This window comes from Equus caballus, chromosome 16, assembly GCF_041296265.1.
Source record: "Equus caballus isolate H_3958 breed thoroughbred chromosome 16, TB-T2T, whole genome shotgun sequence".
NCBI classification, from domain to species: Eukaryota; Metazoa; Chordata; class Mammalia; order Perissodactyla; family Equidae; genus Equus; species Equus caballus.
The window spans coordinates 46,014,808-46,035,874 of NC_091699.1; the positions used below are offsets into that span (position 1 = coordinate 46,014,808).

At 43.4% G+C, this 21,067-nt stretch overlaps 1 protein-coding gene across 4 annotated transcripts in view; it reads left to right on the forward strand.

Moving 5' to 3' along the window:
- RFT1 (RFT1 homolog) overlaps positions 1-21,067 on the forward strand; it is a 63,483-nt gene that overhangs the window by 29,063 nt on the left and 13,353 nt on the right. For 3 of the 4 annotated variants that reach the window (XM_070238815.1, XM_001492187.7, XM_070238816.1), the window contains 7 exons: positions 957-1,146; positions 1,727-1,828; positions 5,381-5,518; positions 12,081-12,159; positions 15,531-15,581; positions 16,309-16,439; positions 17,502-17,646. In XM_070238815.1, coding sequence (XP_070094916.1) covers positions 957-1,146; positions 1,727-1,828; positions 5,381-5,518; positions 12,081-12,159; positions 15,531-15,581; positions 16,309-16,439; positions 17,502-17,646 — 836 coding nt within the window. The remainder of the gene's footprint in view (positions 1-956; positions 1,147-1,726; positions 1,829-5,380; positions 5,519-12,080; positions 12,160-15,530; positions 15,582-16,308; positions 16,440-17,501; positions 17,647-21,067) is intronic. The other variant, XM_023620285.2, reaches the window with a different exon arrangement.

A 21,067-nucleotide genomic window follows, 5' to 3' on the forward strand; every position in this document is an offset into this window, starting at 1 on the left:
GCTGTCTTCTCTCTGGATGGCCGGGAGGCTCCAGGTGGGGATTCTGGCCGTATTTCTACCCGTTGGAGGTTGTAGTTCTCCTGTTGCTGATCCCCGCCTTGGGCCCTACTGGGCCTGTGCCATTTTTTTTATTCCTCATCTTATCCCCTTTAGTATTTTCTGAGTTTTTAACAACCACTCAGTCTTAATGTTTTTTGAAAGCCTTTTAGGGGTTTCATTATATCTTTCTTCGATTTTGTTATGTTGATTTCAGCTCTGCGCCTTTTAGAATATTCTTGAAGACCAAGTACATCAGCTAAAAATTGTAATGGCTTTTCTGTGGTTTGATCCCTGCAGGGGGGCTGGTGGTTGAGGTTGTTTCCCCGTGCTGCCCTTGCATAACTCCTCCTTTTGCCTCATGGAAATGACTGTCATAAGGGTTGGTAGGTGTTCATTTTACCAGAGGAATGACTGTGTAACTACCCAGTCATATTTAGGTGCTCTGTGGTGCACATGTGAAGGGATGCTGTGCACTGGATTGTTGGTTATTTGGGTGCAAGCACCAGCTGTCTTTCAGTCATTCTAAGTGCGAACACCAGATACGCTGTCTGGGAATTTTGCTTATTGCGTCAGGGTAGCACAGGGTGGGAATGCAGGCTTTGAGGTTAGACAGACCAGGGCTTGGTCCTGCTTCTGCCCTTGACTAGCTGTTCATGACCGTGGCCGAATTACCCACTGCCTGTCAGCCTTAGCTTCTTCATCACTTAAATGGGGATAATGGCAGGATCATTGTGAGGTGTCAGTGAGATAAAGGGGGTGAATCACAGTGCCTGGCATGTAGTAAGTGCCTTAATAAATGGTAGCTATTTTTATAATTATAGCTATATTTCTTTTGTGTTCAGTGTTACTATTTTAATATATATTTATATTTATTTTTATAGTTAGCATATTAAAAAAATATTTTTTCCCTTTTCTAGAGTCCCCCTGGGTGTGTTTTGGTCCTTGTTCCTGGGCTGGGTCTGGTTACAGTTACTTGAAGTGCCTGATCCTAGTGTCGTCCCCCACTATGGAACTGGAGTGGTGGTGTTTGCTCTCTCGGCCGTGGTGGAACTTTTGGGAGAGCCCTTCTGGGTTTTGGCACAAGCACATATGTTTGTCAAGCTCAAGGTCAGTGTGCCTTCTCCTGTGAATGGGAAATGCAAAGAATAAGGGAGAGAGTGGTTTTTAAAAAATGCTTTTATAGGAAAAAATGATTTTTTCAGACTTGCATCTAAAAAAGATATTTGGAAAAAGGTAACATGATTAGTTCATTCATTTGAAATTTGGCATATGGGCTGGGCTAAAGTTTACCTCTGCTATACTATTAATGAAAAACAGATTCACTAATTGGGAAGTTATTAGTTTAGATAAGAGTTTTAAGAGGACTGTGAAGGTTTTTTAGATTTGTCTAATGATTCTATTTTTAGTTGTATACTAGTATTTTTTCTCTTCATCTTTTAAAATACATAATTTGACATGTACAAAAGAATATATATAACAATTTTGTAAATCTTAAAGCATGATAATATACTGAAGATCCATGAACCTACCGTCCAGCCCAAGTGGAGCATTACCCATACTGAGTCCAGCCATGGGCCCCACCCCACTGCCAGGGTCACCACTCTTCCAGGTTTTCTAGTTGTCATTCCTTTGCGTCTTCAGTCTTTAATAATGTTTGTAAAGTGCACCCTTTACCACATGTTTGCAGGTGATTGCTGAGAGCCTGTCGGTAATCCTCAAGAGTGTCCTGACAGCTCTTCTTGTGCTGTGGTTGCCTCACTGGGGGCTGTACATTTTCTCTTTGGCCCAGGTAAGAGTTACAGCTTTTAACTTTTATATAATCTGTGTTTCACTATCTGTTTCTTTCTTCTTGTTCCCAGTACTGCATGGTTTACATTTGCAGTATTCATGCATGTGAGGAAGGCTGGAAGCTCTAGAAAGACAGTCTTCACACTGCTTCTCCTCTGGCTGCCATGTCCATCCTGCTGCACGCACTGACACCACTGGTGTCCACAGGGACCTGGTGAGGGCCGCACACTAGGCCTCACTGCCCAATGTAGAAACTCCTTTGGACATTCTGTGGGCAAGCCCTTATCACACTGATCTTCGATTGTCTGACTGCCTTGTGGAGGAGAAAAAAAGGCAGTAAGGGGATGGGGTGGGAATCAAATTGCATGTGTGTTATTTTTCCTAGATTTCAAGCAGTTGTGTTCAGAATAGGAGGAAATCACCAAGCCTCTTTTAAACTTAGATTAAAATCTCATAGAATTCAGAGGGTGTGAATCAAGTCATCACAGGTACATTTTCAGTTTTAGTAGTTTTGGTTTCATTTACATCTTATCATTTTCTAATTCTAGTTCATATTTCTACTTCTAATAAAAATATAACTAGACTACAAGTGCTAATTTTAAAAATGAAACCTAAGGTCAGATAGTTAGCAGGACATCCTGTACAAAGCAGTTTGTAATTTTTCCTAATGTATAGGAAGATAAGTTAAAATTCTTAGTAATGATTTATGTGAGAATCTTTACCATTTCCTAGGCAAGAACTACAAATATTTTTGTGAAAGACAGAAGAGGTAGATTTAAAATTAATAGAATAAGAATGATGGGGCTGGCTCTGTGGCTGAGTGGTTAAGTTTGTGCGCTCCGCTTCGGTGGCCCAGGTTTTCATCGGTTCAGATCCTGGGCGCAGACATGGTGCCACTCATCAGGCCATGTTGAGGTGGCGTCCCACATGCCACAGCTAGAAGGACCCACAACTAAAATACACAGCTATGTACTGGGGGCATTTGGGGAGAAAAAGCAGAAAAAAACAAAAAAAAAAAAGATTGGCAACAGTTGTTAGCTCAGATGCCAATTTTTAAAACAAACAAACAAAAAAGAATAAAAATTGCCTCCTAAAAGAATTTGTGAACAGTTACATATTTTGGAGAAGTTATTTACGATTATTTTTGCCATGTTTTGTTAGACCTGAACTATAGTATTCATCATTGTTTTTGATGCAGTTTCCCTAACAGGACAGGAGGGCCGTGGATACGCCCAGTTATTGGTTGACTCTTCTTGGTAAAGGCACTTGCATTATAACTTTCTGATTGTCATACCTCTCACCCAGGATACATCACATGTCATAGGTCAGCAAGGCCAATTCTGAGTTTATTTGCCTCCTTAGCATAAGACTTCCGAGAGCTCTTCTCTGGTACAGTCTCTGTCAGTGTCTGTGTGAGAGGTCTAAGAGCCAACAGCACCTCCTTTCAGCAGGCAAACCCCAATCAGGGCACGGGGATTCCCCTTTGTTCACCCTGCCTCCAGGCTCCTCCTTAACGGGCTCTTCACCCCATGGCATCATATGTGAAATAAAAGGGTCACTCTAGAATATATAAAAGATTCTTACAACTCAACGACAAGAAGACAAACCACCGAAAAGTGAGTAAAGGGCTTGAGTAGACATTTCTCCAAAGAAGATATACAAATAAACGGCCAATTAGCAGATGAAAAGATGCTCAGCATCATTAGTCATTAGGGAAATGTAAATCAAAACCACAATGAGATACTACCTCACACTCATTAAGATGGCTATTATAAAAAAACAGAAAACAACTAGTGTTGGCAAAGATGTGGAGGAATTGGAACCCTCATACATTGCTGCTAGGAATGTAAAATGGTGCAGCCGCTGTGGAAGACAGTTTGGCTGTTTATCAGAAAGTTAAATGTAGAGCTGCCATATGAGCCAGCAATTCCACTCCTTGGTATATACCCAAAAGACTTGAAAACAGATGTTCCAACAGCTTGTACATGGATGTTCATAGCAACCCCATTCATGATAGCCAAAAGGTAGAAACAACCTAAATGCCCATCAACTGATGACTACATAAATAAAAGGTAGTATATCTGTACAATAGAATATTATTCAGCCATAAAAATGAAGTACTGATATGTGCTACAACATGATGAACCTTGAAACCATTATATTAAGTGAAAGAAGCCAGACGCAAAAGCCACCTATTGTGTGATTTCATTAATATGTAATGTCCAGAATAAGCATGTCCATAGAGAGAGAAAACAGGTTAATGATTGCCAGGGGATGAGGGAATGGAGAATGACTGCTAAGGGGTACAGAATTTCCTTTTGGAGTGATGGGCATTTTCTAGAATTAGATAGTGATGGTGGTTGTACAACATTTTGAATGTACTAAAAGCCACTGAATTGTATGCTTTAAAATGGTCAGTATTAAGTTTTGTGAGTTTTTCCTTAATAAAAAAAGGGAGAAGGATCATGTAGTTAGGATACACTGCATGAGGACTGCTCATAGGTTGTTACTGTTTCCTGGGCTCTGGTCAGCAGGAAGATTGAGAGAGGCTGGGAAGGGAGCTGGAAAGGGTACTTGTCACAGAGGATGTTGGCTTCAGGTGGTGTGGCCCCCAGCAGTGCTGCTTGTGTCTTAAAGGGCTTGCGGCCTTAAAGAAGAAGGGTGGTAGACGGAGAACTCTGTCCTCAGGCATGGATGGGGTGGAGAGCAGAGGAGCTTAAAGCAAGGCTCCTCTTTCTCCTTGCCCTGTGCCTTTGCTACAGGGGCAGCTTTGATGTTTCCAGACTGAAAGCAGGGCCTGGAGGTCCCGTTCCTTGAGCTGGTGTGCGCTACTGTTCTCAGTGGGGAAAGAGGGTAGAAGGGAGCTTGTGAAAAAGGGCTCTTTGGATACTCCTCATCAACCTGCAAACAAAACCTCTGGCTGCTGCTCTTGGCCAGAAGCCATCCTTTTGTTCCAGATGGGTGGAGGGAGAGTGGGCCTTCTTATCACCCCATCTTACCTCCCCCATCCTGTAGTAGCTCTTGCCCTGCCCACGCATTAGGAACAAAGGAGAGAGCCAGCAGCTCAATTCTGCTTTTTAATCTTAATGTCACAGGTTTCCAGGGCTTATGGAAAATCCTCAGTGCTAGATGATGGCAAGTCCCTGGGTATTAGCACAGCCGGGACACGGACACGTGGATCCTCATAGTGTGTTGTCTAGGCAGGAGAGCCATTCCTTTGGCCACATGCAAATCTTTTGAGAACATATCTGACATTACTGTGGCAGTTACCCTAGTGGCTGTCTGCCATAGAAATTAGGTTTTGCTAGTCAGAAGAACTTCTGTTCTCCCAGTCAGGTGAAGTGTTTAGAATGCTTTCCCCAGAGATGCTGCAGTGGAGCTGGGCCTTATTGAGAGGTGCTCTTTTCCAGACAGTGAGGCATTGCTTAACAGAAGGTACAGTTATTAAGATAGTCTTTTTCTTGATTGGCCTTTGAGGTCAAATTTATAGGTATATCTTAGTTTTTCCTTTATTAAAACAGTGTAATTTAAACCCATTATTTTCTTTTTTCAGCTTTTCTATACTACAATTCTGGTGCTTTGCTATGTTATTTATTTCACAAAGTTGCTGGGCTCCCCAGAATCACCCAAGCAACAAACTCTTCCTGTCTCCAGAATGACAGATCTGTTACCCAATGTTGTGAGAAATAAGGTAAGTAACACATTTTGTCTCTTATTGTTGATGCTGGTTATCCTTGAGGGAGAGAACTACAATTTTATTGCTGATTGTTATAATAGTAAAGATAATTTGATAGCTCATATTGATTGAATGCTTGCTATGTCCTAAACCAGGGTTTTATTTATTTATTTTTTTTTAAAGATTTTTTTTTTCCCTTTTCTCCCAAAGGCCCCCGTACATAGTTGTCTATTTTTAGTTGTGGATCCTTCTAGTTGTGGCATGTGGGATGCCGCCTCAGCATGGCCTGATGAGTGGTGGGTGCTGTGTCCGCACCCAGGATTCAAACTGGTGAAACCCTGGGCCGCTGAAGCAGAGCACGTGAACTTAACCACTTGGCCACGGGGCTGGCCCCCTAAACCAGGGTTTCTAAATCTTGACACTATTGACATTTGGCGCTGGATAATTCTTTGTTATGGGGACTGTCCTATACATTGTAGAATGTTTAGCAGTATTTTCAGTCTTTATCCACTAGATGCCAATAGCTACCACCCTCCAGTTGTAACAACCAAAACTGTCTCCAGACACTGCCCAATGTCCCCAGGGGGGCAAAATGGCCCCCAGTTGAGAACCACTATGCTAGGCCCTATGCCAAATGCTTTACATGCCTTATTTGGTGCTTAACAACAACCCTGTGAGACTGACATTATTATTTCTATTTTGGGGTTGAGGAACTGAGGCTTAGTGACTACATACCTGCCCAAGGTGAGGGTGAGAGCAAGGACAGGAACCAGGAGTGGCTGGAATCCCAGCAGAGCACAGGCAGTAACCACTGTGCTCCCCTCTCTCTGTTCTGCTATTTCCCTTGGTTTTCTTAGGATTGACCTCTGGCACAGACAGTCCAGAGTGCTGACAGAGCAGGGATGACCCCTGCACAGTTCCTTTATCTAGTACCAGGCCAGTCTTTCAGGGCTCCACTTTCCCATGTAGACCATTGAGGATCTCGATGCTGATGTGTGGGAGTGAGGCATAATCTTTTTCTGCTCCACTCTTTAACTCTCTGTGCAGTTGACTTTTATTTCTTGCCTCTTGTGGGGTCAGTGCTGCTGTCTGTGGCCTGGAGTTGCACATGTGGTGTTATACCACACTGCCCCTGCCTGGTGTTTTGTGACCTGCTCCATTCTGGGCTGACTCACTCTCCGTGTTTCCTGTAGTTGTTTGCTTGCTGGATGTAGTACACTTAGTTGCGATAAGGCTTTGACTAGACTTCTTATTCCTCTTTTTTGATTACTTGGAAAAAGTAGTGAAATATTTGGGATTTAAGTCCCAGAAGTTATGGAATGCTGTTATACAACTTTTCAAGAAGAACCAGATATTATATAACAAAGCCAGGTATGTTCTCATTTGTTAGATAAGGGTTCTCCATTCTGATCAACTAGATCTTACCTTTAACCTAAATCAACATGACAATTTTTGGGTACCATGGTGCCTCATCTGCAGGCTTAGAGGATTAGGACTCGAGATGGCTTGTCTTGCCTAGAGCTTCTGCCACCTGCCTACAGAGCAGGTCTGAGAGTACAGAAAAGTCTCGCTCCCCTGAGTGCTCCCCAGTGCCCATCTGTACCAAGCCTGGCCAGCTTTTCATACTGGGCCAGCCCCTGCACCCCAGCAGTATTTTGGAAAGGAGCATTTGGACCGTTAATACAGGCAAGGAGAGAGAGGGTAATGAAAAGAGTCTGTCAAGTATGTATTTAACCTTATCATGGGCTCAGAACTCCGAGCTTCAGTTTCCCCATCTGTCAAATGGGGATAATAAGAGTGCCTGCCTGCTAAGGCAGTTGTGGGAGCTGGAAGAGATGGAGCATGTAAGGTGCTTAACACTGTGGCCTGGTACAAGTGAGTGTCCGTAAGTGACAGCCAATGCCATCACCATCACGCTGCTGCTCTGAGAGTAATAGTAGCACCACTGGAATATGGTCACAAGGCAAACACTGATGGCACTGGTGTGAGAGCTCAGTGGTTTAATCTGGGAATCTATCCTGAAAGTACCCGTGCTTGTACTGCCGGGGTAGAAGCCTTGACCACGAGGAGGTTGTGTGTGCCAGTCATACACAGTGGCACTGTTTCTGCTGACAAGCAGTCAGAGTGCGGCCCCATGCTTGGTGCTCTGGAATACAGCATGTAGGATGGTGATTGCTGGGCCTCAGGGAGCTTCCTGTGTGTTTGGGAGGCAGTAGGTACAGATCAGAAGCCTGCAGAACTCCCCCCACACCTCAGGGTCCTCATTTTTAAGGTAAGATTGTTGGCCTACGTGACCTGTGAGGCCCCTCTGAAGTCTTAAGGAGTTCTGTGTGAGTATTTGAACTTTGATGAAGAGCTGTTTCTAGTAACTGCCATTGACTGCATGCTTACTCTGTGCCCGGTGTTATGCCAGGCACTTTACATGGACTTTTGTCCTGTGAGATAAATACTATTATCTTTGTTTTATAGTTGAGAAAACTGTGGTTCAGAGGAGTAAAGTGATAACCCAAATCACACAGCTGGTTTTCAATTCCCTTCTCTCTAACTTCATCATTTATTTACTTAAAGATTGGGTAGTTCCAGGTAGAACAATTCATTATTCAAGTTTTTTAAAAAAAAAAAAAAAAAGAAAAGAAATGAGGTGAATCTGAATGCAGTGGATGACTTTACCGTTGGCAACATGCCTAACCTGACTCCAGAGTAGCTTTCTGCACTAGGGGCTCCCTCATGCTAAACTCGTCAAACGTTTACATTCAAAAGCAATTTGACCAAATTGGGAGATTTCTTTCTTACGCTTGTAGACTTCTATCTTCTTTAAAAATACTCATTTAGCCTTAAAATAAATTAGTGATATGTCAAATAATGGCTGCCTTTTATATCTTTTATATTCTTTTACACTTCTGAGTGATTTAATGTGAGAGATCTGCTAATATTTAAGTAAAGCTGAGGAATTTAACACAGGAAGGATAGATTAAGCAGTATGCTGTATTGAGCACTGTACCCGGGTACCCTGAGTGGGGTCCTTGCCCTCTCAACTTGGCATTGTGCTGGGGAGATAAGATGCATACTCAGCTAACTACACTGCAAGAGGGTGTGTATGTGTCTAGTGTTAACAAAATAGAAGCACAGAGAAAGGACTGATGAATTCCATCTGGGAGCATTGAGGAAGGCTTCATGAAGGAAGCTGCTTGTGAGTTGGGCCTTGACATGTGGATGGGCAGAGGTGAATGTGCATGTGTGGTGGAAATGTGCATTTGTGGCTGTTGCGATGAAAGACGTTTGCTCAGGGCCTATATTGTGCCCATCACTGTGTTGGAATTGGGATTCCGGAGATGACTGGGGTACTTAGTTTGGCTAGACAGTTGCAGAGGGGAGAAGAAGCAAAAGGTGGAAGGAGGTTATAGCCTGCTGGGCTAGGGCCAGGTATTGGTGGCCTCAGTGCCGTGGAGTGTGGGCTAGATTCAGACGCAATGGGGCCTAATGAAAGGTGTTTGAACAGTGCCGTGATCTACTTGCCTGTGTTGAGGAGCTTACCATCTGTTATAGATTTATTGAGTGTCTCATTTTCTCTCATTCAATCCTCATACCAGCTCCAAGATGCAGGAATTCTTATCCCATTTTGCAGATGAGAAAACTGAGGCTTAACAAAGTTAAGTATCTTGTCCATGGCCTTTGCACTAATAAGTCTGGAGCTGAGGTTTAAGCCCCAGTCTCTGAGCCTGACTCCAAAGCCTGAACCCTACCATGAGAAGGATGGGCTAGAGAAAAGGTTGGAAGTGAAAAAACTCACGAGGAGGCCATGGCAATTGTCCAGATGAGAAGTGATGAGGACATTGGGAGGGTGGGTATAAATGGGAGCATGGACATAGTCTGGGCAGAGTTGATAGCCCTGGAGCATGAGGGAGAGGAAGGAGTGCTATGTGGGATGTGGAGGTGATAGAGAGCAGGGGACAGGACCACGGCTGCTGACTCCCTGTTGATTCTTGTCATTATGGTAAGGATGCGGCTGGAAGGAAGAGTCAGAAGTTTGGCAAGTGGAAGAGTTGCTTAGGTTAGAGCACTGTGAGCCCCTGAGTTCTGATTCCAGACTTTCCTGGAAGTACTGCCTATCAGCTTTCACCATCCATGCCTCAATTTCTCCATCAGTACAGCAAAGCAGTGGAATGGCTTGTTGGTCAGTGGATTCTGGAGAAATTCACAGCTGTGTAGACCAGCTCTGCAGTACCAGCCTAGCTCTCATGAAATAGGCTTCTTTTGACTGTCCCACGTGACAAATCCATTCTGAACAGAATAGTAAAAGCCCAAAGAATGCACTGCTTTTCTATCACTTAGCAGATACCTCTGAGAAGAAACCCAGTCTCTTACCAGACTTCCTGCCTCTGTGTCCTTAATGAGCATTTTGGAGATAGTAAGCAGTGTGACCATTCGTTCTGAACCATGGGTCCATTTAAATTGAAGGCATTAGGAGAAAGGAATGCTCAAGTATGAGCTTTTAGATCAGATACACTGTCATGAATTCATTTTCCTTAAGAACTTTTTTTTTAAAAGAGCTCAGTCATCTTCCCAAACTCATTCACAACCTACCAGCAAGTAGGTTCACAAATCTTGTGTGCCAGCAGTGACTGTTCATTTCCTCTGAAAAGAGCACAGGTACTGCTGTGCAAACCCCCAAAGGAAACCTGGCATGGGGCCGGGGGCGGGGAAGGCATTGGAGTGAGAGAGAGAAGGGGCCTTGCCCACGGAACCCCTGAAGCTGATTATGGGCAGGATCAGTGTCCGAGGACGACGTGGTCCACAGTGCCCCCTAGTGGTGATGGTGGTCTGGCGCTCTTTGTTCTGGGGAAAGTGATGCCCACTTTCCTTCTCACCAGGGAAGATTTACTCTTGGACTAGAGCTACCCCCCCCACGCCCCCACCCCCCCAGCATCATTTGGGAGGATTCAGGCCTGTCCTCCCGAAATGTGGAAGAGAGGCTCTGACACCAAGGAGTGAGGAGATCTGAGGATTGGAAATGACCCTTGCTTTCAGGGGATTCTCTAGACTTGCCCTGTCCTGAATGGTAGCCACCAGCCACATTTGGAATTGAGATGAGCTATAAGCGCAAAATACACACTGGATTTCAAAAGACTTAGTATGAAAAAAATAATGTGAAATGCCTCTAATATTTTTTTACATTTTGAAATAGTATTTTGAGTTAAATCAAATATATTTTTAAAATTAATTTTCCCTGTTTCTTTTTACTGTTCACTATGGCTGCTAGAAAATTACAGTTATATATGTGGCCTTCATTTTCTTTCTACTGGATAGCATTGCTCTTTGGGCCAAGAGCAGGGGCCCATGTGACTGAGACAGTTTCCAGGCCTGCCCTTGGGCCAACCTCCGTAGCTAAAGCTGACCTTCTGGAGAGGTGGAGTGGGCTTGGCCTTTGTGATCCACTCCTTCCCTCCCAACGAGCCCTCTGAAATCCCACCTTTTTGAAAGTCATCACTTTGAGTTCTAACTACTTTTGAAAATGTAGGTACCCTGAGATTAAGAACCTAACACCTAGACTGAACATTCTGGGATCCCAGGATGCCTTCTTTTTTTTGAGGAAGATTAGCCCTGAGCTAACTACTGCCAGTCCTCCTCTTTTTGCTGAGGAAGCCTGGCCCTGAGCTAACATCCATGCCTATCCTCTATTTTATATGTGGGATGCCTACCACAGCATGGCGTGCCAAGTGGTGCCATGTCCGCACCCGGGATCTGAACCAGCAAACCCCAGGCCCCCGGGAAGTAGAACATGCGAACTTAACCGCTGCACCACCGGGCCAGCCCCGCAGGATGCCTTCATGATAGAGGGGCCCCAGAGGGAACTGGGGGGAGGCAGAAAAAAAGATACGTCCGACTCTCTTCCCCCCACTCCTCCATTTTGTAGTCAGCTCTCTGACTTTGAGCCCACCTGTCTCTTTCAGCTTGACCTCTGCCCTCCCTAAGCGTTTGCTTCTTTCTTACCCTCCTTGTCCTTAGGAAATGGGCAGTTTGGTGCCCCCCTGGGAGTTTTGGAAGAGCCACGTCAGAAGTTTTGTTTTGTTTTTTCCTTTCTTCTGTCATACCAATTCTGAGTGGTTTAGCTGACCCAGGAAGCTTGGCTTTCTTTTGAAATATACAAGCAAAGCTCATATACATTGTGCAAAGGGACACAGGGTGGCTAAATAGAGCATTAAGATGTGGAGTCTATGGAGCAGAATTTGTTCTGCTGCTTGGCATGCTTCAGACGTTTCTTAAGGAGAGAACTGACTGTGAGCTGTGTGTGTTGGATGTGGTCAGCTTACTGTCTGGGTTTAGGGGTCTCAGTGATAAATCATGGGCAGGCCCCTCACAGGGAGGCTCTTCCACCCAGAGACTTTGTCTGCATGTCTAGGAATGTAAGTTCTTTGCCACTATTTGTTGGATGCCTTCTGTGTGCCTAGCATTAGATGAAAAATTATTGGAGACTATCCAAGTTGGGATTTAGGGGCCAAAATGAGTTTGCCTCTCAAGTAGCATTATTGTACTCTAAGACCTGGCAGTTTCTGTTTTGTTTTGTTTTCTCTTCTAGGCTTTTGTAAATTGGAAAGAGGCTAAATTGACTTGGAGTTTTTTCAAACAGTCTTTCTTGAAACAGATTTTGACTGAAGGTAAGTAAAAGGTCACTCTGCGCTGTCAGGAAACCATATGTAAACGAGGGGATTCCATGGAACTGCTGATTACCTAGATCCCGACCTCCCGGTCTAGAGCCCCCTGGGCAGAGGAACCTCAGAAATGGGAGCTTTTTAAACAAGGAGAGGGAAACAAACGTTTATTTAGTTTGATATTTTACTTAAGTTGTCTAATTTAAATCTCTCCACAGCCTTGTAAGAAAGATATTGTGCCTATTTATTATGGATTAGGAAACTGAGGGTCAGTGAGGTTATATAACTTCTGCAGAGTTCTGCAGGAATGAGGAGCAACTTAATTTGAATCCAAGTCTAACTCCAAAACCGCATGTTCTATCATTTAAATAATGTATTATAAAGGTATTATATCAGTTACAGACAATTTGGAAAATAGAGGAAACTATCCATAATCTCATTATCCTAACTTTTTATACACTTTCTTCTTCTTTTGAACTTTTTTAAGAACCAGGTTTTCATCATTTTATTTTCTTGAACAAGATTGACCTGTGTGATAGTTTGGTCAGCCTTCCACTTTGTAAGGCTTTCCAGTTTAACAGTGACAGAGCTTCCAATGTGGAGGACCAGCAAAGAGCTGAAAGTATATCTGCTTTTTCTGTGTATGTGTATTGGTTTATTTATACTCAGCTTTAGTTTAAAGAATGAGATTTGAGGCAGCTATAAGCTGCTGAAGGTAGTGGTTTCTCTCTCTATATAAATGTCATGTGTCTATACATCTATATATCTGTTACTGAACATATTTTTAAATCTTTTCAAAAATTATCTTTTAATTATAAAAATAACCCCATTACAGAAATTTTGGAAAGTAGAAAAAAAGTCCCTATAATTCCAGCATTCTAATATAACCATCATCATTATTATCTTATTTTCCTTTTTCCCCTCTCTCTTTATTTTTTATTAATTATGCTCCCAAAGGGCAGTAAATCCCCCTAAGCCTCACATTCCCATCTGAGAGTTAAGGCCTAGGATGAGGAGGCGTGCGAGGACTCTCTGAGCTTTGAGAGTGCAGGCTTCTCCCCTGAGCCTATGACACTGCCATTGCAAAAGTGAAACTGTTCACAGGATTTCTGGGGCAAGTAAGGGTCAGAAGCCTTCGGAGAGCTGAGTGAAGGTACCTTAACTGTAAGTTTCATGAGAGCTCGGAGTGTGCTTTTCACCACTGTCTCCCCAGCACCCTGCTGGGCCTGCACATGATAGGTGTTCAACAGGTATTTGATGATAAAGGAAGGTAACTGTAGTGAAATTGTGAATTGTGGTAGTTCACATTATGTTAGAATAGGAAAATAAAGGGAAAGAGTTTCGGAAAGAGTGGGTGCAGATAGGCACTTTTTTCCCCTCAGAGTTTTAAGAGCACCTTAAATGAGTTGAGGTTGTCTGGATTGCAGTGGCTAGACGTGTGTTTGCGGCAGCAGGTGTAAGTTAGCCATGCGGTCAAGCCTCCGAGCCAGGCCTGACTCTGGTGCTGATGGCTTGCTCACTCATGGTTGGACTGCTCTGGCCTAACTGGCAGAGGGCTGTTAGGAACGTCTCAGGGCCTCCATCTCCATGGCTGTGAAACAACAAAGTGGCTTTACAAGGACCCCCCCAGATTCTTTTTATCTAAAAACTACAGCTCCAAAAAAGTTGAAATCATTCACTGTAGTAGCAAAAATGTATATGCTGTTATCTTCTGCCCCCACATTTCCTGAACACTGTGTGCCAGGTGCTGAGAATACACAGATGAATGAGCAACAGGCCATGGCCTCAAGGAGCTTGTTCCCTTACCAGAGACACAGACGTTTGTGTGGTTAATTCTGATACAAGGCTGCGAGGGCTGGGCTTGGAAATGTTAGCTCATTCGCCAGGTGGCTCATTTCCTGGAGCTCTGCTAGGAAACCAGGGAGATGACTGAGACATGGTTCCTGCCCTCAGGGGGCTTACAGAATGTGGGAAGGAGAGGCCTATTGTGCAGAAGAGCCATGCTAGGTGGTAAGAATGCCAAGAGCCAAGGCTGGGAGCACAACTCGCCCAGCATGACTCAGAGCAGCTGGAAGGGCAAAAACCTGGTGGAATGTAGCAGAGACTGATGTGTGAGGTGGGGGTAAAGTTCGTGAAGGAAAGCCAAAAAGATAGCTTGGGGTCAATTTATAAGAGGCCTCAAATGCAGAATTAAGGAGCCTGGACTTTTTGCAAACACTAAAGGTCTGAAAGCAGGGCTTGACTTAAGATCTGTTTTTGAAAAAACTAGAGCTGTTAGCAGTTAGGATGGATAAGAGTAGTGCAGAAATGCAGATGGAGCTAGTGCAGTCCTGTGGGCAGGTGCCTGGAAGGATCTGCAGAAGTTCTTGCCGCAGATGCAGTGGCTGGGAGATTGTAGGCAGGCAAGGACTGAAGAGACTTGAGAGAAGATCGTCACTGCTTCTAGTCTCTTCACATTGCTTTCCTTTTTGAGCAAGTTGCTAGGAGGTGAGAATTTGCCCTTTCAGGCCGTGGGCACTTTTCATGCTCCATGTCCATAGTGGTCAATGCTTTCCACTCATAAGATAATAAGAAAATTCTTGGAAGCTGGGGGTGGGAGAGTGGGGCTCTGGACTGATGTCTTCACCTTGAAGGCAATCAGACTGTCTTGGATTTGAATCACGAACTTGAGCTCTGCAGCCTTAACAGCCTCCATGGAGCTTTCTCCACTGGGAGAGGAAACTTTTGATGAGTCTGTGCACATAATCATGGACCTTTCATTTCACAGAATTTACATTCACATTATCTGACCTCGCTTAAAACTTGGAACAAGCATTTTCATTATTAACATTTTAGTTATCTCCTCATACTTTTTTCTTAAATTTATTAGATTAGGTTTTATTTATTTATTTATTTATTTATTTATTTCCTTTTTCTCCCCAAAGCCGCCCAGTACATAGTTGTATATTCTTTGTTGTGGGTCCTTCTAGGTGTGGTATGTGGGACACTGCCTCAGCGTGGTTTGATGAGCAGTGCCATGTCCGCGCCCAGGATTCAAACCAACGAAACACTGGGCCGCCTGCAGCGGAGCGCGCGAACTTAACCACTCGGCCACGGGACCAGCGCCATAGATTGGTTTTATTGATTTTGTTTTGTTTTGTTTTTAACTGATTTGGAGATTTGCTGTCAATAAATCCCCTAGCACTTTCTAGATTGTTTGTATTTTGAGATTATTTGAAATTAACCTTAGGACAGGGAACATATATTTAACTAATTATCTAGTTTTCCTCTTTTGGGGAGTATTTGCCAGCTAGAAAAGTTGATAGATGATAAGAGAAAAGGAAACAAGAAAACGACGTGCATTTGAAATGCTAATTATTTTTCTTTTCTATTTGTAGGCGAGCGATATGTGATGACATTCTTGAATGTGTTAAATTTTGGCGATCAGGGTAAGATGAAATTCTGTAGTGTTTTAATTAAAGGTGAATACTGTTAGTAGCTATTTTCTAATATTTTTCTCTGCAGTTTGATACATTTAATGAAAACTGAACCTGAAGATTATAAAAAATGAAGATTGTAAAAAAACAAATCCTGAAGATTGAAAATTGTATGTCTCTGTAAATATGCAGTGTCCTAACTATCCCCTCTCATGTGACTTGGGTAGCATGTTCTCTGTTGAGATCTCTGTCCTGACCCTGTTTTCTGCAGAGCTCTGGTGCTCATTGTAGGGGTTGGGAGGTACTAAGAGAGGAGAAAATGGAGCTCTCCTTCACAGTCACAAAGATTTGCCCCATGTGTGTGTGGCTAGATAGGTCTCAATATTGTTTTCATATTTATTTTTTAATATAATCTCAAAGTAGTGGAAATAAAAATAGAAAAAAATCAACTTGTCATTAATGACTTTTATAAAAAAGTGCTGGTGATGGAAATGACTATCAATGTCAGTATCCTAGTTGTGACATTGTATTAAAGTTTTGCAAGATGTTACTATTTGGGGAAACTGGGCAAAGGGTACATGGATCTCTCTATTATTTCTTACAACTACACATGAATCTATAATTATCTCAAAAAGTTTAATTTAAAAATAATTAAATGAGAAAAAACATTTTAATAGTGCTGTGAAAATTCAAATAGAAAAACCAGGAGGATTGGTGTTTCTTCCTTTTTGTTTTGTAGGTATATATGATATAGTGAATAATCTTGGCTCCCTTGTGGCCAGATTAATTTTCCAGCCGATAGAGGAGAGTTTTTATATCTTCTTTGCTAAGGTGCTGGAGAGAGGAAAGGATGCCACACTTCAGAAGCAGGTAGTCTTGGTTCTTATGTCACCACCTCTCAAGTGAATTCTCTCTCTAATGGTAAGACAGAAATGTGGAGCAGTCTGTTTCCATTCTGTTTGATTTGAAATTTTTATTCTTTTATCACATTCTGAATGATGGCAGGACCCTGAGCTCACTTCTTTCACAGCCTTCTCCCTTTCCTCCTGGCTGGCCCTTCCTTGTCACCCCTTTGTCCCTCTTTGTGGCCATCTTCTTGACCCAGCCCTCTCAGAACGCTCTACAGCTGTCTCCCATGGTCTAGTCTTAGGTATAAGAATGAGATTGCCTCCTCCATCCTCAGATTCTCAAGAACCTAAGGAGCCAGAGGATGCAGAGACTGGGCAAGGCTAATCTAGGGCATGGGGAAGAAAGGATGTGATCATTTGGTTTAAGCTTGTTAAGGACTGTAAAGTGCCCAGAGCTACATTCTGACTGTGAGAATCTACATACTCTTGTTAGTAAAACAGAAAAAGAGATTTTAATCCAGAAGTATCTGGTTGTAAAAGCTTAACTTTTTCTAAAACCATTGAAAATGTCTGACTCTCTTAGAATTAAAAGCAAGGTAAGTCATCCTCTTACAAGTCTTAGAAGATAGGTGCAAAATATAGTTTATATACAATATTTCAAAATGAGTTAATCTGGTTCTCAGTCTGATTTGGAATACTTTCCTAAGCCTACGTTCAGGAACATCAGGATTTGGAGACGTTTGTCAGAAGCAGCACACTGATGAAGCTGGTTAGCAGTGTAAAACTTGCTGTCCATTTAAGAGTGAATATCAGAGGGGAAAGTGAGTGTTTCCTAAGCAACATTTGAAATAATTTATCTAAAATAAGTTAAAAACTAAACCTCCTCCTCACTACCTAAGGAGGTACACATTGTCTTTTTTCCTTCATTTGCCGATTGACATAGAAACAAACAGGCTACAGAAAAGCAGTGATGGTGTCACCAGTTGAAAGAGTGTTCTGGAATATAGCAAAGGAGAAGGCCAGATGTGAAGTTTTTCTTTAGCGCATGATTCATCCAACTTCCTTCCCTCTTCCCCGGCCCCAGGAGGATGTTGCTGTGGCTGCCGTGGTTTTGGAGTCCCTCCTCAAGCTGGCCCTGCTGGCTGGCCTGACCATCACTGTTTTTGGCTTTGCCTATTCGCAGCTGGCTTTGGATATCTACGGAGGGGCCATGCTTAGCTCAGGATCAGGTATGAGCAACAGTTTTGCCAGATTTGCTCTAATTTCCAAACAGAAATAGAAGAGTCTTGTGAAATTCAAGAACTTGTGCACATATAGTTGATATCCATGTCAGTGTAGGGAAAATCGTCGGTGGCTGGGGCTGTGGGACTGTTCCCCTCACACAAGGTCAGACCACAGCTCAGGGTGCGGTCAGGGCTTTTGGCACCGGGTCACTCAGTTCCCCAGCCTCACTTGGAGGAGCTACGATTCCTTGGCTTTCCTCTCAGGCTCAAGTGTATTTTGCCAAGTGCTTCCTCGGACTCCATTGGGTGAAGGAGGAAGCGGAGAGCAGGCTCTAGTGAGTCTGCACTTGGTACGAAATACATCTGAAGATGGTAAATGTCACATCAATCTCGTGGGCTGATGCATGAAAGCCTCTGAAGGATAACCCAGAGCCATTTGCAGAGAATAAAATTGATCTCGGCAAATAAAATGGTATGTTTAATCCAGTGACTCTTGTTTTGAAGGAGAAAAGTATTGAAGGCATTGTAACTTTGAAACACCTGGTGCTCAGGCCACTGAGCGTCTCACAGCACTTGCTCGGCCCTGGGGACTCGACCACTTTCAAAATCCCTGGGGCCATAGGCTGGCAATCCATTTGCAATGTTTCATCTTGGGTTTGGCAAAGATGTTTTTAATTCCTCAAGTCACTAGACAGAAACTTTGAAGTCTTCTTTCTTCTGCTCCATCTCAATGTAAAATTGGAGACTTTGTCAAATGCCATTTCACAAATTCATGATAATGTTTTCGTCTCCACTATAATGGGTCCCAAACGTTTCGTGTTAGGGGAAGAAGGGCCAAGTTTCTATACTAGAGCAAAGGTCATTAAATTTGGAAAAACACCTGCTATGAAACCAATGAAGTGGTTTGCAGCTCCCCGGGCATGTACCTTGAGAAGAAGAACATTTCCATCAGGCAACTGCAGGGAGGTCTCATTGGAAGCCATTAGTAAGTGAGTGTGCAGAGACTGGGACTCAGCTGTTTCACAGAAACAGAAACCTTTCACAGAAACCTTCTGAAAGGTAAGCACCAAGGCAGGCAATCACAGGACACTGCCAGGAGGAGAAGGCTGTCTCATTAATGTCATGCTCACCTGGTGGCATAATCAATCACAGACGATATATAAATGAGATGCTGGTGCCAGTTTTGAGCATTGATAATAGACTTATCAATTAAAGGGTCAGTGCTAGTTGATTTCTAAGATAATAAATTCTGTCTCTAATGGTTTACATCAGAGTCAGTCATAATTTTAGACTCAAAAAGGTACTCTCCCAGTCTCATCTTTAGACTAAGTAGAGTCTTGAGAATGGTCTGGTTTCTCAGTCTCTGAGAAGAATATGTGGTTTGGTGTGCCACTGCAGGATCTTTAGGACCATTGTCGTCTCTTGCCTGGCCCAGGGCTCCATCAGCATCACTGCCCCAACAGGGTCTTCTAGCATTTTTCTCCTCATTGTAGCTGCCTCTCATTCTGACCAAACTTGCAGCTCTCTGTCAAACCCAGAGGGGCCTCTAGTAGGGTCAGTCCATCTCCCCAGGGTGCCTGCTGGCTTTCCTTCCCTTGTCTCTGTGCTGCCCCTCATCTCCTTGCACTTCTCCTGACTGTACCCGAATGCCTTTTCTACACCAGAAAATACTAACACTGCTGCTCTCCCCTCCCCACCAACAGTCTTTTCTGTTCACTTAAATACCTCACAAAACTTGACTTCCTCCAGAAAGTCTTCCTGAATTAATCAGAAAAGAAGGGCAACTTTCCATGGCTCAGCCCAACCACCCTAGTTTTGAAAGTAGAACTTGCAATGCTGCTGTCCTCAGTTGCCCCAGTTGCATATTGGTCTTTGTCCTTACCCGGGAAGGGGACTTGCCAGTGACCTGAATTGGCTTCTTACACCCTCTAGCTTCTGTGCTGCCATCTCCAAATGTGGGACTCAGACACAGCATGGACAGGCTTCCGTGGGAGGCACTGTGGTTTTGCTTTGCATTATTTATGATCAGCACTGTGTGTAATTAGGGGCTTTGTAAGTACTCTAGAGACTTTTCTCAGGAATCTTTCTCATACCTAGCTTTTCCACCCTTTAGAAAAACACACATTGGCGTTCTTCCCTGAGATTCTCACATTTATGTCTTAGGTGCTTCTCTCTTCTTTTACTTTTTAAAATCTGTTTCTTCCCTCTATCCCGTTGTATTAGTTTCTTAGGGCTGCAATAACAATATACAACAAATTGGATGGCTTAAAACAATAAAAATGGATTGTCTCACGGTTCTGGAGGTCCGAAGTCTGAAATCAAGGTGTCAGCAGGGCCATGCTCTCTGATGGCTCTAGAGGAGGACCCTTCCTTGCCTCTTCTAGCTTCTGGTGTTTGCTGACAATCCTTGGCTTGTAGATACATTACTCCAGTCACATGGCTGTCTTCTCCTTGTGTGTCTTCACATCGTTTTCCCTCTATGAGTGTCCCTGTGCCCAAATTTCCCCTTTTTGTAAGGACACCACCATAATGGGTTAGCGCCCACCCTAATGACCTCAATTTCACTTGATTTTCTCTATAAAGACCATATTTCCAAATAAGATCGTTTCTAAGGTACTAAGTGTTAGGACACCAACATACTTTTTTGGGGTATATAATTCAACCCATAACACCCCTCAGTTCAATCCATAGTTTAAGGTTCCATCCATGAATTCCCCAATTTTAGCCTTTTTCCCTAAAATTGACTCAGAGCCTTTCCACTTGAATCAGTTTCATGCAAGAGTTTGTGTTCTCCGTGTTGCAAAGCAGCTCACTATCCACCTTCACTAGGCCCACACATGCTATTAGCTTTCCATTACCAAGTGAGAAGTGCAGGTTATGAGAGGAACCCCGTTCCTCTCTCTCAGAGAGAGGAGGGTAGAGAGATGCAGCAGGCACAGTAGGCATAGCCTCGAGCCATCCCAGGGCAGCATCTGCTCCCTACCACCTTGTCTGGAGTCGTCCCTCAGCTGCGGTGGGGGCCAGGCTACTTTATGCAGTGGCTTGAGGAATGAAGTGCAGCGTGGCTTGATACAATGTGGAGCCCAGGAAAGAGCCATGGAAAACAGTTTTTGTTGGGCATCACGTCTGCCCTATTAATATTCCTTTGGTAATTTTTGACTGCCATACAACTGTGTAGGGTCTCCATGGCACAAGGATCTTTCATATTAAGCAGCTTTCGTAAACCATGAATAAGTTCCAGATTATGAGACTCTGAAACTTCAGTCGCCCCCTGTTTTCTTTTAGTCGTTAAGTTTTTTCTTTATTGAGGTCTAATTTACATAAAGTAAAATGCTATACTCTTTTAAGACCATAGTTTGATGAGTTTTGACAAATATATACACCCACGTAACCAACATCCACATTAAGACACAGAACATTTCCATTA